The sequence below is a fragment of the Ostrinia furnacalis genome, unplaced genomic scaffold (genome assembly GCF_004193835.3).
Source record: "Ostrinia furnacalis isolate ACB-3 unplaced genomic scaffold, ASM419383v2 OfSCF1253, whole genome shotgun sequence".
Lineage (NCBI taxonomy): Eukaryota > Metazoa > Arthropoda > Insecta > Lepidoptera > Crambidae > Ostrinia > Ostrinia furnacalis.
Window position 1 is genome coordinate 246,183 of NW_021131492.1, and position 27,503 is coordinate 273,685.

At 39.7% G+C, this 27,503-nt stretch overlaps 1 protein-coding gene across 2 annotated transcripts in view; it reads left to right on the top strand.

Moving 5' to 3' along the window:
• The window catches only part of Ten-m (teneurin transmembrane protein Ten-m), a 107,958-nt gene that overhangs the window by 63,684 nt on the left and 16,771 nt on the right, over positions 1–27,503 (top strand). For both annotated transcript variants that reach the window (XM_028303578.1, XM_028303579.1), the window contains one exon: positions 27,020–27,181. In XM_028303578.1, coding sequence (XP_028159379.1) covers positions 27,020–27,181 — 162 coding nt within the window. The remainder of the gene's footprint in view (positions 1–27,019; positions 27,182–27,503) is intronic.

Consider the following 27,503-nt stretch of genomic DNA (forward strand, 5'->3'; position numbering starts at 1 on the left):
CATAGTAATTACACGGTACGAGCGTTTATAAACCTACGAAATAAACGTTCATTTACAAGTCTTCACAAAACGAGAATACCTGACATACTTTTAATTGACAGCCAATTGTCTCTTATTGTTGAAATTCAGCATTCTTTTTATAACCTATTTTATTAACCTAAATTTTCTTTACTGCTTTTGTCAACTCGAGATAAAGCGTCTAACTTATCTGTTTCACCAAATATTTTCGTCAGCTTTTTAAAAGCGCTGTTTGCTCTCGAGCTGAGCGGAGCGAGCGAAGTTTAGCTTAAGCGATAATTCAGTTGTTTCTCGCTCCATCGATTGTTTGAGCGCGGATTAAGCTGCAGCCTGCTAACGTCGTTAATAAACTCTTTCAGACGTGATTTTAGAGCTAAACAGGTTTTTCTAGCCATCATTGAGAACGTTAACTAAGTCTTGAGCTCGCGTATTACGCTAAAGTCAATATTATTTCTTAAGTGAGAATTTGACGTGCTCTATATTATATTTATTTTGATGTCTACTTTAAAGGCTCTAGTGTAAGAATAATGAGCCAATATGTTGGCATTATTCTTGTGATAATAACGCCAATAGACTGGCGATCTTACAAAAAATATGGCCAGCTACATCAACACCGATTTGTCTATGTTTAGAATAAAAGTATCAAATTCTGACATTTAACGATTGGGTTGGTTCATTAGTCTAGAATAGTCTACAATAATATTTCATTTGGATATTACCTCTTTGGCAAGCTCACATACCTACAGCAAACATCGTCCTATTATGGTTACTAACTTGAAACCTACACTCCTAAAGTTTTCCCAAACCGCCCAACTTCCATTTTTATCTTTGAAAACAATACTAGAGCTAAGAACTCGCCGATAAAGGCTACTAATTTCTCTCGAACTCCGCAAGTCTAACTGGGGTTTAACTTAAAACCACCACAGCTCGACTTAAGCCAGTGCTTAGCGGCAAACACTCGGAAATTCAGATGGAACTGTTACAACTAACAAATGTACGAAAACACATCAAGCTACCCTTTGGCGTCTTAAGTTAGTGCTAATAAGATCGATATATGCCTAATTACGTTTTATTAGCTATTATATTACCTAAGAACCTGGATGCGGGCAGCGCAGGACCGTTCATTGTGGAAAACCTTGGGGGAGGCCTTTGTTCAGCAGTGGACGTCATTTGGATGAAACGAACGAACGAACAGACGTTTTATTTAAGTGATGAATTATCGCCAAAACGTTAAGTAACTCACGTTTGGACGAAGATACTGAAGTTATGTCAGCTGCTAATAAACTTTTATTAAAGACATTACAGTTCAGTTTAATTACTCTTAAATAGCTGGCTCTTTTATAGCAAACATTTATCCACCTTCATCTCCATGAAGTGAAATGTCACACCGAGCCGTTGCGTTTCCAGTTCCACCGAGCGCCGCCATCTTAACCGTTGAAAGTCGTTACTAATTCCAGCAGGGAAGGAAGCAAAAAGTGTGTAAGTTCACTTAGTCCGTAATAGCGCGTTGACGAAGCGCTTTGTGCCAATAATGACGACATGAACTTTGCTAATTTTGCGGCGCGGCCGCGGCCTAGCCGGGGAGCACACGCGCTGCGATTTTACAAAAATCAATACTATGTTCACGCTCAGCAAGCGTTCAGTAAGAAACGGGTTCTAAGGGTGTTAAACTTTTACTTACACGCACATTTATTGGGTTTTACATTGATTATTGTGAGTAATTATAAGTAAACTAAAAGCTTCTGATAAATAACATAGGATATGCTAACTTACATCTTCGATCATGCTTCGTGTACTTTGGTGTCAAATACTGTCTTCTTCCTGGGTTGTCAGGAATAGATTGCTTTCTCGCGATAAGACCGCCTAAATTGCACTGTTTCAATTCGGTATTTCTTTTAGTATCTATCTGGTTCGCTGTTCTATAAATTCTACTTATTCGGTCTGACAATCGTTAATTGGACTGAAAAGTCGCTTAACATGCCTTGCGTAGCCCTGCATCGTTTGTCAAATCGTCCCATATTCGTGAAACTAAACATACGCTATATCTATCTGGCAACATTTCCTTCTTAACCCTATTATTGCCAAATTCTTATCAAATATCAGCAAACTTAAACGGGAAATCGCGTAATATTCGTGCACATTAGCTGTGTGGCCGCGCCCTAACCCGGGGCGATGGGGCGATACCGCGCCCTTTGACAGCTCGTCCGAACTTGCTTATCAGTCGCTCGTTACTGCGGTTACGTACAATTTGTTTGTTGTTACTTTGTTGAATCAGGAATGTTTCTAATTATGCATATTGAGGGCTACAAGCCTACGAAATTCGCGTCGCGAAAGGATTGCCTGGCGGTGATCTACGATTGCCAATTTGAACTTAGTTGGTGTACTCTTCGTTGGAATTCAATAGACTCACTACGTTCTTTAGTTTTATTAATAATCGGTTGTTACTAACATACTGTCTTCAATACGTTAATAGACAAAGCAATTATTTAAAATCACGCAAATTTCGCCAGTCGATTTGTCACACTTTACAAAATTCCTTAAATTTAAAGTGATAAAGACGAATTTATACATGCCTTTTTCGTGACATATCGATTCTGTGGCAAATCGACAATAAATAACCCTTTCAAAGCAGTGGAATTATCGGCTAACACTTTATTCAATTTAGAATGTTACTTCTTCTGACATGACCATGCGATTGAGGATAAAGAATTGAGGTAAAACGTCGACATAATCTCATGTTAGGAATTTAAAACAAGGTAATACAGTCGACATCACATCAGACTTTACATTTTTGGCTTATTCCACTATTCCCCGTTGACAGTTGAATAGTGGAATAAGTCACATTTTTGTTTTAAAATAGAACCTATTACAACTAAATAAAACGCCATTCCATTCTATTTTCCTTATCTCTCTGTAGTCAAAGTATTTAATTCGGGCTGCGTCGCAAGTGCAGGTCATAAAGTGGCCAGCGCTGCAATTACTCGGAGTGTACTTCAAGGACTATTCCTCGTTCTTGTTACGTGTTTAAGTTTAACATAACAGTCGACTGACCTACTTATATTGGAGCTAATTTACCTACACGGTGCATTTAATTTAAAGAAAAAGTGGAAGGCATAAGACGACTGAAAAAAGTTTGCAGCGTATAACACAGGTTAAGCTACTGCTTACACAAAAGGATTTTACTTAAGCTGGGTTGCACCATCTTACTTTGACTGTAACAAACGTCAAAAATCCGTCAAACTCCATACAAAAATCGCCGGTTATCGTTAAAGTTACGGTCAAAGCTCGGTAGTGCAATTCAGCCTTACTTTTTAGTAACTAAAAATAAAAACCAGTAACGAAGGGAAAATTAAATTTCTTTTTACTCAAAGTTAAGTTGATTTTGTAATAGCTTAATTTTTTTTCAATCTTTACAATAGTAGGTAAATAAATAAACAAAACATACATGATGTTACAGTCTTTAGTCATATAATTGATCTTGTAATAGCTTACTTACAAACTAAGTAGCCAGCTACCAAAATGTTAACCCTGCGCAAACTCTCTCGCTCCAAAACAAAGCATGCATGAGCTCTGTTTTAAACGACTCGTTAGCTCGTGTGTTCGAAACCCAATCGAGCCGATACAAAGCTAACTTGTGCTAACGTCGCATGTTAACCGGATAAATTGAAGGCCAAGTCGTCAGTTGTAACTTGGCGCGAGTTAATGGATGGCCAAGTGGTCAAGCCCGCGGCTCTACACGCTGACACTTCGCAACTTGGGGTAATTTAAAGCAACTTGGCAAGCGTGAAGCTGTTGAATAAGGCAGACTGTTCTTTTAATTACTTACTTTTTTCTAATGGTCACTAATGTGATACCACTAAAATCCCATCAGCAAATTGGCCAACGTTATTCAGTTTAAGCCAATTTTTATTTTTGTTGGGTACACATTTTATGACAACTATAATAAAGTAACGCCATGAAAATCCCATAAAAATCAAGTGGACAAATAATATTTTGCCTTCAAATTAACTTTGACGAACGGGCAATTTTTTTGAAAAATACTTACATACTTACATATTAAATAATTCTAACACTTAGGCTCAGTTGCACCATTTAACTTTGAACGTGACTGCAACGATAACCGGTGTTTTTTGTATGGAGTTTGTCAGATTTTTGACGTTTGTTACAGTCAAAGTAAGATGGTGCAACCCAGCCTTAGTTAAGTTAGTTACCTGATTCTTATCTCTCGCCTTGTCAAATCTGAACAAGTCGACGATATGACGTGAATAGCATCTATATCACAATCGATACTGGATACCGAGTGCGAGTCGATAGATCGCAGGCGGATTTAAGTCGGCAGTGGGCGCCGACCGCAAATTACATGTCTTTGAGAGAACGGAACCACAATACAAGTGGGTTTAGCAGGCTTGGGTGAGTTGCACCACCTAACTTTGACCGTAACTATAACGATAACCGTGGTTTCTTGTGCGAAGTGTGACAGATTTTTGACGTTTTTCAAAATTAAAATAAGATGGTGCAACCCAGCCTTAGTACCGCTTGGACAAGAGCTTTGAAAGGGTGAATCTACGTAAATAATTGCTTTTAGCAATGGCTTAACTTTTTAAGTCAATGAAAATAATTAAAATTACCCATCGTCAATGAAGTTCTAAACAGTGCGTAAGTCATTTTTGTCGGTTTTAACATTTTGATGCCTAGAAAGACCAATGCTTTTCCGACCAATCTCCTCTAAAATGCACATTTTTTACTTACTCCCTGTTAGAACTTCACTGACGCTATGTTTTATGATGATGAAAAGACCACTAAGGCTAATCTGACACTAATGATGTACTTTATTTTGTTTGATTTTTTTTCTGTATTGTGGGTAGGCGATGCGACTAACGCGCTCAGGATTAGGTATGGGCCAATCTGATTTACCTACCTGATGCTATGAATAGCCACAACCACGCAAAATGGTTCGATCGCACGTTACGGTTTTGCGGTCGTCGAGACACACACAATCACTGTATACACAAACACTTTATTACATTACAATTTATTTATTATGTACACCCACACAGTTTTGTTTTTCAAATATTATCGTTTTATTTATAATATCTTATTACATCTTTTCTTTATAATAATATTATACTGTACTTACCTACACTTAAAATTTATACGCGCACTATTATTATTATTATTTATGTATGTATATTTTATGCAGTATAGGTTAGTGTCCGTGACTCCCACTCGGCATGGGGCACACTGAAAACCAGCGTCGTGGCCTCCCTCACCGGGGGCCATGGCATATGCTGAGTGGGGTCCCATTGCGATGGACATCGCTGTGCGACAGGGTGGCACTGCTCAGTTTACTTTCACTTTCATTGTATGTTTTATGTCACCTATGTCTTATTTACTTTTTTTCTATTATTTACATCTTTTGTCTTCTGTGATGTCCATGGCAATAAATGTTTCTTTCTTTCTTTCTTTCTTTAATCAGATTTAGTTTACAAATTTTGGCGCACACAGAACCACAGAGCATTATAAATAAAAAAAACTTATTTTTGTAGCCACCTTCGTCTTACATGGGTTCGTATCTGTATATTTTGGTCCTATACGCCTAAAACAGATGTGAAGATATGAGTCGACTAGCTTGTCATGAGGTCCTTGCTGAACACACGTGTAGTGTGTCGGAAGCACGAAGTCTCTTCGTTAGGGCCGCGCCATTGTCCGCCGTAATCGCCGCCGGACAATGGCCGGCGAATCGCGCTAAATGCTCGCGCTTAATCGCACGCGCTGAAATCGCGCGATTTTAATTGCGCCGCTTCGCGCGTTAACGCGTTGATGCGAAATTTTAACGCCCACTAAAAATTTTGCACGCGTTTGCGTACAGTGCTACGGAGCTTTGAATGTTTGATTGGCGGTAACCGTAGCAAAGCTGTAGCGATTTCGTAGTATGAATATATCAATGCCTCGTGCTTTTATGGTAATATTATAAATCACATATGATACATCAATGATATATTTTATGTAGACGGATTTTGTAAATCACTGGTGTTGGAAAATTTAACACCCATTAATAATTTCGCACGTGTTTTCGTAGAAAATATAGCTACGGAGCACGCGATTAAGTTTGTTTGATGACAACGGAATACGTAGTAAAGTTATACGCATTTCGTAGTGTCTCTCTAAACTTGTAGTTACTTCTTATTATGACATAGTTACTAACTTGGAATTGATAGTCGTTGAACGAGAAAATTGTTGCGTGATTTCAGGCAGATTTCATATATTCAAGCCTATTTAACAAATTGATTTTAACTGCCATAAGTTATAAACTGTGTTAACAGCATGCTTACATTTAAACGCCCATTTACTTTTTCACTACCCACATAATAATTTACTTTTAACTTCACCTCTGGCTTTTAAAATTAATGCCGTATAAAATCTTTACGCTTTGATTATCGCCTCTCAAATGGCGTAGTCGAATTAAACGCAGACGATCGCCCTTTACGCCGTCGTATTTCGCGCGGGATGAATTTTATACTCGGGCTAATTTCGTAGGATTCGCGGCTAAGGTTTAATTCTTCAATAAATATAACCCTGGAAATACATCCTGCCTATTACAGGGAGTAAATCTGAACTTTTAGAAGCTCTCGAAAACGCAGAACGTTGAAGTCAAACCGTAAAAACAACAGAATAAGGCTGGGTTTGCACCATCTTACTTTAACTTTAACAAACGTCAAAAATCTGTCAAACTTCATGCACCTGTTATCGTTATAGTCAGGTACGGCTAATAAGAACTTCTCATTGACTACATTTGTTATTCTTGCCTTTATTAGCCTTCTATTTGTGTAGGTTGAAAAAACAACAAGAAAAAATACAAATGAACAATCATTTGAAAGAAAGAAAATCCTTTTAATTACATTTAATATAGAGATATCATTTAATTTTGCTTAGCTTACGCAAAGTAAGCTGTGTGCTTCGTAATAGGTTCATATTTCCAGTTTGTTTCCTTATCCACAAACACCGTATTTTAATTATATTAGGAAAGAACGCCAGTGGGTATTATTAGTAGGATTTTATTTACATTTTAATATGTAGAGCGCTTCTGTAGCCCTGAATGCGCTCGAGAGTTTCCCCGATAAACAAGATTTTTTCACTAAAGCAAACGAGCATGCGGAACCCGCTAATTGAAACTATAAATATAAACCCCGACATTTTTCTTCGCTATTTTCATTTCAGTGTTTCACAGCGCAGTAGCCACGCATATTATGTCTTTCGTTCGAAACGTTTGTTCGTTATCCTTCGCTTAGCGTTATCTCTAATATTACTCGTAACACAATGCAGGAAAATGAACACTCATATGTATCACTTAGCGGGGACAATCGTCGGAACATAGTTGGAATGCAACGCTCGAGTGTGCGTGACGCTGGCGCGGCCACCGATTTCACAGCTACACGGCGATGTACTTAAAACAACTGGAAATGTTAGTCGAAAGTTGTTTGGATTGTTCCGCTAGAGGCGGCACTGTCCCGGTGCTCCCTGCCACCCCGCGGCTCGCGATAACCGCTTTTTATACGCATAATGCTCCGGATCTCCTACTAAGCTGATAGAATTGTGGTGGAATCAGCAGCCCTTTTGAAGTTCTATTAAATTGTAACACTCGCGAGTTCGCGCCAACGCGCCTGTGAAATTGTGGCTTTATTGAAATTGTTGGGAATTATTTATCTTTTTTTGTTCGGGGATCCCAAATTAGAATTATGCGAATTGATTATCTTGAAGGGAATTTTCGACTCCCTTAAAGCTAGGGATGAACGCCAATTTCGTTTTCTTTATAGTGTCTTTGGGGTGTGATAAGAATTTTCTGCTTCTATGGCTCTAAATACCACTGGCATTGTATGACAGCCACCGATAACCGTTGAGTACAAGCTTTGCTTAGTTTGGGACTAGCGGCGCAGTGTAAAATGTCCAAGGATATTTATTTATTTATTATTACCTATTATAAAATGTTGCCATTATTTCGTTACTACGGAGTTCTTACTACAGCTGTTTACTGAAACTTGTACTTTAGAAACAATTCCCTAAAAAACGCGTACAAAAATAAATAATATGGTGTACTTGAGAAATTAATATTAAAAAACAATAAATCGATATTTAAAATGCCATTTTCAATTTAGGCATTGCATAAACATTATCCGTCAACAACTGAACTAACTCGTCGTTTTGTTCGTTTGTTTGTTAACAATTCCGCGGAGCACACATCCACAGACCTTCATCAAGCGTCACAGACTAATAAAAACAAACATGGACGCATCGCGCGTCCCCTGTGATCGATCGCGAACGTCTGAAACGTAATAATATTATTGTGGTACAATTCTGCCCTTTTATGAGTAACTAGCTGACCCGGCGAACTTGGTTCCGCCTTAATGGCAATAAATAAGCAGACTTTTTTTTTGTTTCGAACGGGATAAAAAGTATCCTATGTCCTTCTCCTGGCTCTAAACTACCTCCCTGACAGTTTTCAGCTAAATCAGTTCAGCCGTTCTTGAGTTATAAGCGAAGTAACTAACACGACTTTCTTTTATATATATAGATTTCCGAATGTGTTTGTAAGGAAAACCCTTTCAGCAATAATGAAACAGCACAGCCATTAAAAATATAGAACATTGTTTTTACGTAAAGTCTAACAACATGGTTTATTTATGCGATCACATGAATTACATGCGAAACAAATCCTCCGTGAATCAACATCGTTACTAAACGAGATAATTACTTTTTTACCCCCATTTTAATTTTTCACCCGAAATTCAAAGCCCTAACCTCATTTACAAAATTACATAAACCGAATGCAATAACGTATCCATTACATAACTATAGGTACGATAAATACGCAATTTAACGAGTATTCCCATATCAGTATCGATAATAACACGGTTTTATATTTGCCATTAGCCAAATGTACTACTTCGAATCGCAGCAAGCGACAAATGGGAGCGTATCTGTAACATTCCAACTAGTTACCGGCCCAGTGGGCAGCGTGTGTATATTAGTTGTTATTCGCTATAATTTATTTCCCCTGGTAAATAGGATTAGCGGCGGGTGGCGGTGCACAGTGGGTCATTTTTTGCGACCGGACAAAAGGGCAGCGGGTGGGCCCGCTAGCGTAACATACATGATTTCGCGGTACAGTCTGTTGTATTATTTAACAATGGGAAAAACAATCGTTACTGTGAATGTAAGTATTTTTTCACGTTTTCGACAGTTGGGAAATGATTTTATTTTAATAACCTACTTCACATAAATCGAGAAAGTTTAAATCTTGCCATACTTTTGTACCTAAACGTAGATTTAGATCGCAATGAATAAACGACCTGCGTATTAGAATCCAGACAGGCTTTATACCAGATAAATTGTGGCATTAATCAGAATTAATATCCAAAGGTCTAAGCTACGGTCGTAAATAATATTATGGTTTGAATAAAATTGTAATACTTATTTAATAAAATAGTATACTCGTACATTTTATAAAGAAATTATGTCTAAACATTGTTATCATTAACTTTGTTAAACTCGTAAAGTAAAGTTTTGATAAATGTACCTTACACATACCTAACACCATAGAAAATATCGCAAGTAAAATTAACAAGCTCATAACCCACTTTTACCAAAAAAGAATCCAAACAAACCCGGTTCAAAATATTTCGCTCACGCCATAGAAATTAGTGTTAAACTTTTCACGCTAGAGATAGTGTCCGGTAATCCGGAGGTTTTCCGGACAAAAATACTCCGTATTGACCGGGCCGTCGCGACCAATCAGCCTCGCCAGCGATTGGCTTTGCGGCAAAGACAGTGCCCGGTTATGTTGTGCGTGGTGACTAGAATTGGGACTTTTCAAACATTGGGGTGTATTGGTTTTGAATTTACGAGTAAGTCGGCAGATGCCAATGTGAATGGATGTTGATGCAGAAAAATTTTCACCTATTTTGACTGCGAATAATGCCAGTAGGTATTGTGGCGCATACAAATACTACTATTTTTAAGTGTGTACCTTCGCCTAACCTCGAAAAAAAACGAAGGAACACCACTGCTACACCCCAACCAATAGTAAAATAAAACTTTAATAAACATTTCATTATTTTTAAAATGGATATAAGTGTGAACCATTTCTCTCACATTTAACGTGCGTGCTAGACATTCACCTCCGAATACTTCATCTTCGAGCACGATGATAACGTTATTCCGAGGGTCGCGTCGAGCGGGATATGGCTGCAGGCTAGGGGGCGCCACTAGGGGTGAAGTTGCGAAAAACACTATTATAGCAAAATTATCAAGTGGCCGCGCTGGGATAACGGATATCAGATTTTATCACCTTTTTAGCGATTACGTGCTAGTTAAAAAAAACGTAACTATAAAATCACGTCCATATTTATCCTGCTGGCTTGATAGGTAGTAGCAATTTTCTCAGAAATAACTGAATACCTTTCAATAACACTTTTTACTTTACAAACCCACAATAATGTGTCTGCATGAAACGAAATTTAATATTTTTAGTTATATCGCTTACAATATCCTCTTTTTAATTAACCATTCTTTTTCGTGTGCGATTTCACCTGAATAAATATCGTTCCCGCAAGCCCCTTTGTATAACCTCATTTGGCACCCCTACAATCGCGCTGAATATAAAATATTGATCTCACCGGGAATTTATGAAAACATAAAAGTGCGGAGGTGCGAAGACGCTGGGCCCTAGCCGGGGTTAATCTGGAGTACACTCGGCTACAGTTTACTTACACATTTGCACCTTCGACTTAAAACTCGTTCGGAAAAACACGACGAGAATTTCGCCCGCGCTCGGCCGTTGACTAGAGTGATAAGCCCTAGATTTTTGAAATATTGGCAAGCAATAAAGAAGCACAAAATGTGTAAGTTATTCTGCGTCATTGAACACTGAATTATTCCCATTACTGATTTCACAACCTATGTGACTTATTAAAACGATAAGGCCTTATTAGTACGATAATGTAATCTATTTAGCTGACTTCAAAACGGAGGAGCTTATCAATTCTACTGCTTTTTTTTCTGGTACATTCATCAGGTCAAACCTTGTTAAAAGACATTATGAGTTATCATGGATAAACTCATGGTCATAGTTCAAGTAGTGAAACGACAAATTAACGAATTGCTTAAAACTAATGGATGCAATTTTTCGAGATTCGTACCGATGCTGAACATGCTCAGATGGAATTCCTCCCGTATCTTGTTAATGGACAGTGTATAAGAGTGAAAATGTTATACAATTCTCGTGGCTGACTGTATCGGAGATTACTCGAAAGTAATTCGAAGTCTCATTGCGTTGCCTTCGATTTGTCGACGCTTTGAATATATCCCGTAATATCTTGCGATTTCTGGTATTATGGCTTTCAAAATATTAAGGATTTCAGCCGTCAGCTATTTTGTCGGTGTTAATCTCAGAAATGCTATTTGTCTTGCTTTCCTAATACTTATTAAACTCTCGAGTGACTTGGGTATATGCTACAGAGTACCTACCTACCTACATTATGTATGTACCTATTCCATCTATATCTAAGTTTTTACTTAGGTATCTAGAATAGGCAAGAGGCCTAGGCCCATCAGTGTGCGTGTATTTTATTTTGTCTAGACTTACGCAATCTTATGAGAAATGCATTTTTTAGGATTACCTTTAGGTCCTTCGATTGTCAAATACCTCAAAAAACAAAAGCAATAAATATCACCGGCGTCTCAAAATGGCCGCCGAAGAAATTCAATTTAATGCACTTATTTGTAACGCGCGATCGAGGTTCATTCGGTCAGGGATTTTTGCAAATTAAATTCCGCCAGCAAAAGTCCCCAGGGGGATCCACACTCGGTTATTGCCCATTTTTAGGGATCCTTGCGACACGAAGAATAACCATATTTTATTCGTTTTTTAACTTGCAGTTTATGTTAAGTTGCGCAAAAGTAAGAAAAGGTTACTGAACTGATTACAGAACTTAGGACTGGATAGTTAAAAAAAATTCCCATCATTGTTACCCACCCTCCACTATAGTGGAGGAGGCTCATAGTCCAGCAGTGGACTGTAAAGGGCTGTTGATGATGATGATGATGATTGTTATTGGACCTACAAACATTTACTTACTTTAAATCGTTATTACATACGAGTATAATATCAACTCTACATTTTTAATTGAAATTAGAAAACCCGGCAAAATAATTTTAATCACGTTTCCAGTCGCTACATTACAAGCACTTACACCACTAACAACCCCTAATACTTACTCTTCCTTCATCTTAAGTAAATATTTAATTTATAAATGCATTTAGGTACAGGCCCCACTGTTGGGGTCCGCCTCTCACCTGTCCGCATTTTATTTTTTCCACAAACCCCGCGTAATCCGCACTGGGCACTCGTAACTCAAGCTTTTATTTAGTCTCTAAATTAAGTAGGTATAAACGCGTTCGCCTTTCTGACTTGAATACCGCCATTCATAAGTGAAATGTGTAATTTATTTCATGGGGCGGGAAATGTTAATGCGACCTTTGTAATCCACGGCATACCTGGAGGCAAACGAAAAATAAAAAACGGATTACAAAAACAATTTTCGAATGTTATGAACGGTCTATTTTTCTATTTTCTTTCGGCGAGTATGCGAATGGCGCACACAGGTGAAATTTCCTCAAAAGTTGGCCAAAATTACGTTAAGTGTGTTTATGCCTATATATTGCTATAGTCTGTCTAAAATAATAGTTTAAAGGTGATTTAAAAAGAAAAACTAACAAATGTTTTCATTGATGTATTTAGTCTTACTAATAATTTGTTAAAAATTTGATAAATTTTAAAAAATACAATTACGATGCAGAAGTTATTTTTGGTTCTTTTAAAAGTTTTATTACATCTTAAGGATAGGGAATACTAATGGAATGCTATTCTGGGAACTGCCTGAAAACATATTATGAGTATTTTTAAAATTCATAAAAATTGACAGTTTTGCAATATTTTGTTTAGGTGACGCAGTTTGACGCAGCTAATTTTGGTGTCATATGAAAGCCATAGATATGTTCTTTCGAAATATGTAAAAGAAACGGGTTGATCGTGCTTGATCATGAACTTTTTCACCGTTTCAAAAAAATAAACTGTTAAAATATAGACTTCTATTCAAACCTATATATCTATAACATAGTAAGTAATGTAGACTGTTTAGTAATACAGAAATAATAAACTAACCTGGAAGTATAGAATCCATATGTTTTTTACCAAATATTAACTAAATAAAAGTTAAACGTTGTTGTTAAACAAGAGCTAAAATTATAATAAATTACTCAACAAGAAAAACTGTTTAAATCAAATGTTGTGGGTATCTGGATAAAAAGTGTTAAACTTTTTAAATATCATTTATAGATGGCTCCATATGTCTTGTTCCTATATTAGGTTACTAATTTAGAATCGGAGTAACTTTGCTTTTTTTAATTTTGGCCACAAATAACGTACATTTCACCTGTGTGTGGCGGTCGTTGAACCCGATTCCATTGATTTCATTTCGATCACGCGAGTTTTTGGGAACTTAACACGTTTTTTGTAACAAGAGCGTTACGTCCGATAACTTTTTTTTAAGTTTTAATTGCTTACACTATAGCATAAAGTTTGAGCTATATTTGCTTGTGTGAATTTTATCGATACGATATATACAATTTACTTAATAGCATAATACAAATTGAAAAACGTATCGCGATTCTGGAAGTTGAAATTATTTTATGCATATGATTTTTCAACCACGTCAATATTTATGAGCTTAACCTCTGTAAACATTGAAAATATTAATATCAGAACCAAAAAGCTATTAATCAATTTGCTTCAAGCAGGCTCTCATCAAATCTAATATGAATTAATAATAAACGTTACAGTAATCACCATATTCCACAAATTACCAATTAAAACAAGACGACGCTAAATTGAGTCCGTATCACTATGTGTTCGACACCTCCCACACATACAAATTAGGTATTTCACACTTCATACATGAGGTGGCAGATGGCTCACCGCTGATTGCTAATTCGGGCTGGCTTATGACTCGACGACTAAATTTGACGGTACATCGATAATTACATCTATATTTACATCTATACTCGTATAAGCACTGTCATTTAGGCTACCAAAATTCGCTAATGAGATCTGATAGTGGAGAGCCGAAAGACATTTTTATGAAAGAGAACGCAAAAAAGAAATTTTCTAATGATGAGGGATTAACTAACTAACGCTCACTGGGATCCCAACACCAACCTATGGAATTGATGCGGTAGTACCTATATTTTTAAAGAGAAATGTTTGCTTAAAAATAGTTTATAATCTTTCTAACAAATCTTTCAAGGCTCTCTAAGTAACTGAATTTCTGGTTGTAATCCGAGTTGAAGCATGTCCCGTCAGTTTCTTACAATAAACCAAGCGACTGCTTAACGTTCCCAAGAACTTCCTATCACTAAACCCAACCTTATAACTATAGATCTAACTTAAATCGAATTCGTGTTGATCGCTAGGCTCAATAAAACTTGAATAACTCCGCGTAGGCACGTCAAATTTCAAGTGATCGTTGGAGAGCCTCTAAACGCTATGAATTGAATTTTGAAGGTATGACATTTCAATATCTCTCGGAGTACAAAAGATAAAGAGCTCGGAATCGATGCCGATGACAGTCTTCATATTAACTTCTATTTTAAACGATGGCTCCTCAACCCAACTTGTTGTCAAGTACGCAATATCATCCGTGAGAGTGATAGAGAGATCGATCACTCAAGACTAGCTCACGATCATAAAAGCACTGAGAATAGGAGAAAATATTCTGAACAATACAACTTTTTATAAGGATTTGTATTGCTTTAGGATTCCTAAACTAAGATCAAGTGTTCGGAAAAAGTGTTCTCCATGTCTTTTATCGTATTTATACCATCATCCAGATAGTTTTAGCAGCTTCAAGCAAGCAAACTATCAGAAAAAAAAACGCATGATCACACTCAATTTAAGGTCCTTTATAAAATACCCCCATTAATCCGTCATATGTAATGCTGGCTGTCACTTTGCGCGCTAAATAATACATGATCAGCGCTGCGTAACATTCGCTACAATGACCGGCCGCTGCAACTGCGCTCGCTGTCAGCCGCCTGATGGATGACATCATTCCCCCATGGCATCAGCAAAACGGCTTCTAGAAGACAACAGATACAGATCTTTAAACTATGTTGATTAGTATTTTATGGACGATTTAATATGAAAACTAAACAGCTACAGTGAATCACAGCCTGAAAGTTGTTACAGCTTTTAAGATGGAATAAATATAATCAGCTAAGGTATGTATTTTTAAACTAAAAATCTTACTTATTGCATACGAAATCGCATAAATTTAAATCTTGTCGGTGCAATATTCGTGTAAACAAATTGGAATTCATATTCATAGATTCATTTGGGGTTACACATGTTGACACCTTGGTTGGACAACTCCGTCTTCGCAACTCAAAATTTCCTTACACCCAAAAATAAATGGACTGTCGAGTCAATCCCAAAAAATGGGACAAGGATCATCAATCCTTTCCGCGTTTGCATCAAATATGTACACATAAGCACACATCGGAACGGAACGAATCGTAACATGACACATTCTCGATATAACCCTCATAAAAAGCCGGAGGCCCGATAAAATATGGAGAGTAACGGATAGTAGGGTAAAAAAAACTATTACTGGGGTCTTAGAAGGAATGGATTCGGGGTCATCGCATTGTGTCATCTCGCATATCGGAGGGCCATCGTTCGTCACCGGGAAGATGGATGGCGCGCTCGGTTTACATTTGTAAATGGGATTCGAACTCGAGTGCTCGCTTGACCGGCCCGCCCGCTTTTTGCTCTCTTTGCGAAGCCGTATTTCGACCTATCGCACACCCCTTTACGCATTCCTTTTACACTGTGCAACTACTAGATTAATTAGTCCCAACACAAATATTTATGCACCCAATATGTTAATAGTGTTTGCTTTTGAACGATGAATTTAATATCTGCGGCCCTCCGCAAATCTCACAAATGAGCCGCCCCGTGTGATGTGTAATAATTGCACGTATAAATCAAAATGACACACGTTTAATGGAACCGAACCCTACCAAGGCGGGGGCATCTTCGAAGGGAAAAAACTCGAAAGAACCTCTCTAATGCACACAGTCCTATACCTATTTGGGTACAAAGGGACGAAGTGTGCTTGACCTATGGATGTATTTCCAGGCCCCGGGATGTTTGCGAGTTAAAACTTGGCGAATCGCTCGAGTGCCGAAGTGAAATTGGATTACTTTTATATATTCAGGCACAATGCGCACGGGCTACGTGTTGACGTATTCAGCACAATAGAACGTTCAATTACGTGACTTCAGGGTTAAATATGCGTTAAATATACATTTTAGTCCACGAACACTCGAATACAAAAATCTTTCGTCATTTGTAACGGGTAAAAGCAATTATTTCTAATGCGTGTAGTGATTCAGACAATAACGGCTTTAATTAAATTCTGTATGGCACACGCCACACTCACCAATCAATCAAAACGCAGACTATTAAAAACAAGTACTCAATGTGACAGCGTGCACCTGTCAGAGTGACGTCAAATCCCAGTCCCAGAAGCGCCATTTTGTTTCGAAATTCGGATGCAAATGCCGTTGAAACGGAGGGGGTAACCCGATCCGAGCCGGTGCGATGCAGATTTATTTCATAAGCGATATGATTTTACCGCCCCAGTGCGATGCGTGAAGATAACACGTATCACGTGACAGCGGCCGTTAGCACAAATAACCGATTGTTATTAATGAAAAGTATACAGTTTCAGATATATGACATCGTAGATAGTGGTCTTTTATTTCAGATATACATACATTTTTTGAGTGGGTATTTAAGTTCTGAATGCAAAACTACAAACAATGATCAAACATTTTAAGGATAGTAGGTAACAGCATTGAAAAAAGTCGAAAATTTTAATAACTTTATAATGAAACGACCCTCAGACACGACAAACAATAGTACCAATATTGCGATGTCCAGACACCCCATCCTATACTCAAGTCAAGGACTCTATTGCACTCTTTTCTGCAACAATATCTAGGTTTATACAGAGCAGTCACTTATAGGACGAATTGAACTGTATAAAAAAGCCCCTTATAACATTGGATTATCGCTACCAAAACTAACAAAGTTCCATAACCATAAGGGTGAATTTGGTAAAATTAAAAAACCGAAGCTGCCTTACGTAATACAGGTGCTTAACGCGTTGGGGGGAAAGAATATCAGCTCCCGCCGATCGCTGCGCCAGCTTTTGGAGTTCACGGCCAATTACGCAAAGAAAATGCATGCGGATTTTTGCCGGTTTTTTTTCCGACGCAACGCCCCCCGTGCATGAATGACCACTCCGCCGGCACTCGACACGAGATGGCGTCGCATCCGTCGCAAATGCACATCCCTACGCGCGGGTTTTTGAAAAGAGAATACGTCGGCTTTCGGCGACACCTATGAGAGAGAATTGCATTTGAATTCGACACTGGCTTGTTAGTTTTTGAGTGGGGCGGCAAAAAAAACCTTGTTTTGTCGCAAAACATAGCTCGTTTAATCATTAGTAAACTAAATCCGGAATATTTTGCAAAAAGTCGCGTAGGTAATGCTTTTTCTAAAACGTATTAAGGTTCGGCCAAACCAACGCGATCAACCGGCGTGCAGCGATGGCGATCAATGCATTTAGGTCTGGTCGCCATCGCTGCACGCCGGCTGATCGCGGTGTGATCGCGTTGGTTTGTCCGAACCCTTAGAATTAGATCTTACGTGCATTTGCTCTTACTACAAAGGCCGACTGTTCTTGTGCAAAGATACACAGAAGACACTTCCTATAATGGACTCCTAACAATGCACTCACGTAGCGTAGCGGCAAATGGATTGATTCACACACGTAAACTGCATTAGGCCTATGGTCCTCTCGGTCAAAGTCCTATATCCCGACTGCTCGAGAAAGTTGCCGTCTTGTAGTGCACCATCATCTAGATAGCCATACAAGGGCTATTATTAGAGAAAGTAGTTTGGTTTAGGAAGTTTCAGTGCTAATAGCTTAGCGTCCATGTTTCAAGCCAGAATGCACATTTGTCAATCGTTAAATTGAATTATAATAAAGTAGATTATGTAATGGCATCTAATGATAAAACGATGGGCATTGTGCAATATGCATTTAAATGGTCATAATAATAATCCAATCGATTTGATTGAATCGTTGTATTTGTCAGTTGGGCATTTCCTTGATTATGGGTAAAACAGGTTGTCCTGCAAGGGAAAATAATAATATAATGTGTTATTATCAGTTCGGTGTTCATGAAATACCTGAATTAAGAATCAAACGTGTTCCACCGTGAACTTCCAATAGTTGTTCAACAAACCCTGTTGTAATTTTACTCAACAGCAACAAAGCACGTAGACTTTTTCTTTACTCAAGAAAGTTATTCCACAACTACATGAAAACAATCTTATGCTGAGTGAGGAGCGAACAGACGTCGACTATCAAAAGGCTTCTTATGATTCGCAACCGCTAAAAACACAAGTCTTGCTGTCCCGTATTTACACAGCATAATAACGATAAAGCGAACCAGTGCGTTTTATTTTATCGCTATGGGCAGGGTTGCCACATAGTAGACAATATGACTGACCAACTGTATTTTCAATAATTTCATTCGACTTATCAGCAATAATTGGACTTTTTTCAGAAGATTTAAAGATTTAAGCAGCCCTATTTAGAACGCCAGTCATCAATGCCTAATATGTAAACCTCGTCTCACATCTCACTTTTGACATCTCATAAATCTTTTTGGTTAAAGAATAGGCCTCCTGTACTCCTGTCCCGCGCGCCAAGTAGTACTGCTGGATTTCATAAGGTTTTTACGTATAGTTCACCCACATAAAAAAATATGCCCAAAAGAAGCCAAGCCCGAACCAATAGTTGAATACCGTTCTGGACAACCCACTCCTAATACAAGGCATGTATTTAGCTTAACTGGAGGGTTTAACAGGATTATTAGGGTTTGTTTACGGCTAATTACTACAGTAATTATTAAAATACAAATGGCAGCCCTAGGGTCGGTCGATATGCCGCGGTGTGCATCACGATAACGCCAGATATGCACCCGGGCGGGCTTAAATACTGCATTATTTGCCCATTACACTGCTCCACTTTCCCCGATGGCGCGATGCGAAAGATATTTCGTAATAGGCTTTACTGAAATTACACAGCGTTCGTTAAAATCACATAAAATTAATAAGCTGCACGAAAGAATTAATAGAAATTACTTTTTAAACCATATAGATGTCGCTATGAGAAAAACAGCTGAACTACAACGTTACAAAGCTTTATTTGCTTCCTATGAAATTCATGACTAAACATATCTATGTCTATATACGTATCAACTGCTGTTCGAAGCGATACATTAATTACAACCTGCCAAACTAATGCTTAATTAGAAATAATAGCTGACTTCATAATAATAGATTGGTACTATCGGCCCACCCTGACTTCCCTAGTTTATTTTGAATGACGTTGAAAGCATACTGATTATGTTGATTTAATATTTTTTTACTCTGGCATGCACCTTTACGTTATATGTGTCAACGATTCTGCAGAAAAATGCAAAGTGATAACGAGAGAAATTGTGCTTGCTTCTTTCTATAAAAATATTCGGTGTTAGGGCAGACCTTGTATAAAATTGCAAACATAATTTCCATGGTGTGTATGTAGCTTATGAACAAAATTCAAAGTCAAACTCCATTGCCACCCCGCTCGGCGCCGCTGCGCACGTCATCGGCATGAGCAACGCATGGGCGCATAATTTGATGACGTCATAAACATTTTCACAGGGTCCTGCAACTGCACTCGTGAGTTCTCGAGTTTATTTCATGTTTAGTCAAACATGGAATAAGCTTAGTAAAAAAAGTATTACAGACGCATAGGCCCTGAAGAGCATATTATATCGTCTTCCGGTCTGGTAAAAAACGATTTTTACGAATAAGAAAATGAACGATTTTATGTCCACGCTGCATGACTACTGAAAGAACTCTATTTATTTGCAATATTCTCGAAATCACATCCACTAACCGCTTTAAACCCTCGATCATCGATCAGCCTACGTACGCTGTCAAACAATACACAGCTTTGCTAAGAAATGTAAAGTGAATCACTTATCGCAAAACCCTTTAAGAGTTTTTTCCGAATAACGAGCATCTACCATATCCCGATACTGGTCAATCCGCAAGAAACGTCCATCACGTGCGTAATTTGGATATATGCGAGCTTCGCGCCCGCGCCTTCTCCGCCCCATCAATCTCCATCAGCCCCTAAAAAGCGGCAGCTAGTGGTATTATACCCGGATCGGACTTCACGGGAATGCACAGGTGTTTTTACTTACCGCCATACATCACCAAGCACTTCAAGAAAACAAATTTCCAAAATGGGGTCAGATTTAAAGACACTCGAATTTAATTTGCTGGATCAGTCGTCGTCTCCTTTGTTTAATCCGCCTTAAACTTTAAAACCTTTTAAGCCGAAAAGTACGTCACTAAGCTGAATTTAGCATCGTTTTAATAGAATCTAGATAAGCTTGGGAATATATTTTTAGTTTTATCGCTGCATATGAGTCAACTGTTCGTTACTGGAATGGTGTTTTGAAATTAAAAATAAGCAAGGCTTTTAATTTAGAACGTTAGAGCACGTAAGCATTTTGTTCAGGCAGAAATTGGTTATACCATAATTATAATAATAAACCCTTGAAGACGGCGTGATTTGATATCATAATATTACTAACCTAAGTTTGCCCTATTTCACGATATCAAGCAACTTTGTTACTTTGTGTATATCGTCACTCCATCTTGTAGGGCGCCACTTATCATGCTGTCATCGACGTAAAATACTGCAGTGACAAGAAACCTCACAGGCACGAATCGAGCCTAACCAGGCCGGCGCGCCATCAACAAATTACATTGTTGTCGAGCCAATTACACAAAACATTCGTCCACGTCGCAAATCTCCGCTCAGAATCGTTCATTAGCGGAAGGGGAACGCCGATACGACGCTAACTTTTCACAAAACTTAAGACGTAAACGCCAAATGAATCCGCATTATGCCGCCACCCCCGCGACTCAGATAACACAATTAAATAACTATCTCGGCCCATTTATCTGTTTGAGTTCGTTTTGTTTGTTTCTATTAGTCGTAATTAATGCCTCGACGGCGGAGGTTAATGAAGGCGCGGCTATCGCGCATCTGACGGACGAATCAAACGCCATTGTCGTGTGACTGGCGCATTCCTCGCACAAAGCCGCGTAACGAGCCGCCATCGGCGTCCGCACGACCTCTTTTGCACCTCGTCTAATACCTCCTGGAATTTCCCAATTTCACCCCCCTTATCAGACCGCCCGATGACACCTATGAATCTTCGAGCGTTCCCCTTGAAATCCATCGCGCGAATCAGTCACCACCGTAACTGCATTCTTCAGCCGACAGCTAATTTGGCCCCCCATTTACGTGTAAGTCCCGCATCTATCACGCCGTCTCGGCATTTCTTCCAATTTACCGAGTACTACTCTTCTATCGGAAGATTCAATGAATGATAACGAGCCTAATAAATACGGAGTCGGCTCGCCGAATGGCCATAATTAATTTAATGGATTTAGACAAAGAAATATGTACAATGAGATAGTGAGATTGATGGCGGAGCTATGTTGTTTTGACCATTAGCAGATGTCGGGCGAGCCGGCCGCCGCGTGGCAACCCGAGCCGCGGTTTATTTTTCATTGAACGGTGCACTAATGAAGGCCCACTGGCTGCGCTTCTAACGAGCAGTAACGCTGCACTTCCCGTTTATTATCAACCCTGTAATCTAGCATCCGTTACGGAGCCGGCGCGGCGCCGTACGCTGCTGCTCGACACAATTAAACGCATTTAGGCCAAAGAAAAACTCCTTCCTGGGGTCTGCACCGGCTGACATCGCTCGCGTTACATCATTTTAATTTCTAATGCACCTACTAATGTATGTACATAAAGTAGCAGTCTTCTACGTGCTATGCAGATTTCATAGCGTACCTTTGTTTAACTCTGTACGGATGTTTCTACGTCTAGCATTAACATAAAGTAAAAAGTTCTCTGCGGACGGAGGAAGGGTAGCGTCCACCGGTCTATATCTGAAATCAGCGCAACATAAATTAGCGGACAGGTCGCGTGACGGACCGACTTAGCAACATCGTCTCCTTATCGTGCTCCGGAAACCACCCAACTAACCGCTCCATATATTCCGTGCCCACAAAAAAACCAACCCTAAAACCCTCCACGAAAAGTCTACATTTCCCCGACGCGACGTATTGAAACGTCGCCCCCGAAAACCAATTTGGACTCTATTCATGGCAGCAGACGGTCTAAATCCGCGGTCGGACAATAGCGATCGCCAACAACAAATAAGGTAACATTGCCAGTATGTCAACATAAATAAAGCTGAGTGTCCTTTAACGAAGCAGACGTTGACGTCGGGACACTAATAAAGCATGGGCAGGACAATGTGGACTTTACAGCTTAAGACTTAAAATTGGGATTGGATGAGCGCGCACAGGGGTAGTAAATGAAGGCTCGCATTTAGCGGTCGTGGTGGTAGTGATATGGGTGGACTTCCTTTGTCTGGTAATCTTATCAGTGTGGCAGGCGGCCGCCCGTCTTGACATGATACATTGCTCCGTTATACGTTTTGCATTCGGAGCTATGTAGCGCTATACAGCTGAGCTGTAACGCGCAGCAATCGACCCGCCGTTCAAAGTGGAGCTACTTTCAGCTGACGAATTTGGAGGCAGCCTGTTAATCAATCTTCGCGAAATGGATCTCGAGATAAGCGAGTATAGACTTAGATCTAACGGCGAACCATCTATTAAAATGCAAGCGTAATTACATTACTCGGGACCTACTTTTAACCGGTAGATAACGACGGTCCCCTTCCCAAATTCGTTCACTGAATTTTTCAATTATTGCCTCCAAAACGGTTATCTTTGAAATCAGTAGCGGCGGACCCGAGCTTTTAATTAGTGATAATAAAAATATCTTGAGATTCCTCGGCATTTAGAGTTAATGAACCGTTCACGTAGTTCCGCAGTCCTTTGGACGGATATCTAAAGATAGTCGGCAGCGTCAAATCGGCAGCGCCGATCCCTTCAGATCGCAAACTTTGAATACACCTCTTTCGGACTATCGAAAAGTTCCCAATAATGGATTTGTTCGAGGACTCAATTGTTCCACGATGAATGGGCACTAATTAAAACGAAGTCACGACGCCGCCGGACCAAGTTCCCGATTGTTTCCCAACTATAAATCGCAGTAGCTCTCTCGTATAAATATTGTACGGTACGCTGCCCAACTTTGGTGCTAAATTTAAAATCGAAATTGGGGAATCGGGAACGGGAATGTACGGCTTAAGTGTTTTCAGCATAACTAGCTAGTTGGAATATGTTTGCGGCGATATGAATCTGCATAAATAAGGATTTCTGTTCCCGATTCGCGTTCGAATCAAGATTAAGGGGTAAATTCTAAATTGCTCCCGGAATGTTCCCGTAACGAGTTTAAGATTGTGAGCACGTGTTGCCGCGTCTCTTGCCTTCTGAGATTGCCTAAATGTATCCCGTCTGTCGGTGTGCCACGCTCACAGCTGCCATACATCAATGTCGCGAGTTATGAAACTACCTGGAGATGTATGTTTGAAGGTCTCACCCCGACCGGCGGCCTTACTGATGCTATGGCGTACGCACAATGTTACGTAAGTCGGATCGCAAAGCCATCTCTTAAAAAGGAAAACGGACCCCGGTAGCACGGATGGGATTAGCATCGTTTGTAGGCTACGCTCCGGAAAACCACAATTTCTCTATTACAAACGCCGTCTAGTCTCTGCCCAATAAGGAATCACGTTGGCTCGCGCCGCGCTCGGCCGCAAATGAGCCGAAACACACCCCCTTTATCTTCCAATAAGTAAGCGAGCTTTGGTTTCCTTGCAGGGAAAATACGGACTCTAAACGGGAAACACCAAAGCGAATGCCAGATGGCTCGAAAAATATAAAAATAAACGAACCGGAGTATGGATAGTGGTCTCTATCTGATTGTGATTCAGCTTTATGCATAGACGAGTCTGCAAATATGGGTACTATAAAATAACGGAAAGTCGGTCGGTTCGCTCGTAAAAAGCGGCGTTTTTCTGTAACGTAAACAGAAACCGAAAAACAGATCGTCGACCCGCGAAGGCAATTTTGGAAAAGTAAAACGGAAAAAGTTCGTTCCGGGACAAATCCCAGGGCGGCATTCAAAATCGCGTTCCCTTTTTAAAGTTGAGACGATTCGCGTAACGAGTGTCGAATTCTCGGGCCCCGGGGCCCCCTCCCGGAGACGAAGTGTCCCCCGGAGGTGCCTCAGTAATTACCCACCATTACAGACAAAAGACACGATCCGTCCGATTACCATAATTCCCAAGCCCCGAGACGGGATATAAATGGGCCACATTTTGTAGTAGCACGACGACTGACGTGTGTATTAATGACTATACTTGTCCTCTTAAATTAGGTGAGGGATCTGGTGATTTAGTTTTTCATAGGCGGCGGGCCCGGCGGGCTCGGCCCGGCGTTGTCGTCCGACAAATCGCTCGTTCACTGGATGCCAACTACTTTTTATATGCAAATGAATTATTAACCGCTGGGCGCGCAACCTGGCGCCTCGCGTGGCGTTCCTCTTTTTACACCCGACAAAACATTTCGCGTGAAATTTTAAAATAACTTCATTTATCTCTAATTACTGCGGGAGAATCGTTTCAAAGGGCGCCGCCACAAAGGGCTGCTGACGATATTATCGAGAACTTCGCCATTTTCTTTTCGGCAATGAAATTGGGGGGCGATCGTGAAAAAAACAACACAAAAACCCTTTTAAAATTAATTGAGTTTTCTTGCGGCTACATCGGCCGCTACAATAAATTAATTAACGCTCGAAGGAATCCTTAAAATTTGTCGAGGATCAAAAGTTGGCGGCGGGCGCGCGGCGCACAGATAATACTTCGATTTTCCATTAGGTTGTATTAGCGATGGGAGAGGCCTCTGCCGGCGCGCCCGCGGTTGAGCATTGGCTGCCGATCTAATATATTTCCTTTATAACTAACTACCGGAACACGCGATCTTTGATCCATTTGCATGGGCCGATTCACGCTCCTATTTGTTTACGAGCAATTAGGTGAGCAATATTTGCCCCTTAATTGAATTTGAACTTGTGAATTTTCGTGGATAGAATTAATTAAATTTTTCCCGCTGCTAATGCCTCCGCCCGTGCGCGAGCTGATTAATGTTGTTAAAGCTTTTAGCGAGCCCAGCGAGGCCGAGCTTTGATGCTTAGTTCTACACACAGCGTTCCAAACGACCTCTTGTTGACTTGACTTACAATTAAATAAAATCTGGCTAATTACCACTTTTGGGAACCTTTCGGTTAGGCAAGTAGGTAAATAGGATTTTCAAGGAGCTTCGCAAGAATTTCCAATGTATATTCCATGAACTCGCTGTGTACATTGCACGTTATTATATTATTAAGCGACGCCTACTCTTAAATTAACTATCGCCGTATCTCAGCCATCAAGCTATGATTACGAGTTACGAGATTAGAATGTCAACAACGCGCAGTCTATAAACCGGCACCACACAAGATTAATGTCTGCAATATTCCCGCGGCGTATAAAGTAAAATTTGCGCCACATTTTTTCTAGCACCTCCGCCGTTTCCCCAATGCATTGGCCAGTATACACGAGTGATTAAGTGCGACCATTTGCCATAAGCTTGCCCACCGCCTTGCCCTTTTAACTACCAGTCAATCAAGTAACGAGCCATTTGGTTGTGACTACGGCACTCTCCCTCAGGAGTAAAGGTCTCGATTAAGAATCTTGTAGCACAAAATGTTTCTACGGGTTTGAGGATTTTGTAATAAAATGGTTTTCATACGGCCCGACTTCGAGGTATAATTCAACAAAGAATTGTGAGAAAAAACTTACCTACGAGGCCAGTGTTTGATCTAATCACTCTAATAATTCTGAATAGTTATTTGTTTAGATAGTGCACGTTAATTTTGGAAAATTCTCCAGGACGTAAATCGTCGCTTGCGATGAATGCTGTACTAAATAATAATTTTTAGCAGCTTCAAAATCAATAAATTGTCAATCAATGAGTTCGCCCCTGATTACTTAATTTTACCCTTTGTCACACAAAATCTATGGAAGTCTCGTTTTGGCTGCTCATAAAAGACTAATGCCCGTATTTATAAACGATGCTTGCTTAAAAGTGAAGCAACAAATCGAAAGCACAGCGTTGAATAGAGCGCTGTGATTGGTTCGTGTGTCACCCTATGCGCACTGTAAGACCTCATAGTAATATTTGTGAATACGGACGTTAGTAGCTTCGAATTTGATAAATTGTCAGTCTATTGAGTTCACGAACCGATGACATCTATAAGACCCCTTTGCCATACAGAATCTCTGGGAGTGTTTCATTTTAACAAGCTCAAAAAAAGTATTATTTAACCAATTGACTAATTCCCATTTTCACCATCGATCCCAAATTTTTAAGTAACCCCTTTGAAAACAAAATTCCTGTTTAGTTTTACCATAGGGGTCATTTAAAAATTAGGAATGATGGTGAAAACGGACATAAGTCTGCCATTAGGTTAAGCTACTGCAGACTCAGAGTAAATACAAATGAGTAGGTCACCTTCATAGAAACGCACCGAGCGCGGTTTGTATGTGAGCGCGCCAATACGTATGCGGCGCGCACGCACACACTGACAAAATTTAGCGTGGATTAGCGGGGTGTTGCGCCGAATACCTATCTACTCATTTGTATTTACTCTGGCTACTGTCCACCTAACCAAATGCGATATAGAAGATATTAACGGCATGTCTCTGTTGTCCCCAGGTTGTCTCCTCGAGGGCTCCCGTCCGCCGCCCGATGTGCCTCCGCGCAACCCAACCATGTCTCGGCTGAACGGCCGCATCACCGGCAATCCCGCGGACCTGGCTGACTTCGAGCCGTCGTGTCTCGTGCGGACGCCTTCTGGAAACTTCTACGTGCCTTCAGGTAAAACTTGGGAAGATAACCCAAATAGAAAAATGTAGTATTAAACAAAACGACTAATACCATCAAAACACCCTTGAAAAAGAGGCTGAAAATAGTGACTGAGTTTATTCCGCTGCTTCGTCTAAGCACTGGCCCATTTATGGTCCCGAAGCAGCAGTAGGGTTAATACTGGGACGTGTAAGTGCTTTCAAAAGCCAACTAGCAAAAATAAAATTAGCTTTTTAATGAGTTTTACCAAGATTATACCACTATCAAGTATTATTCTTCATCGTGATCAGCATCAGGTCATTCGGACTCCAATGAAGGATTCATTTAGACTCTA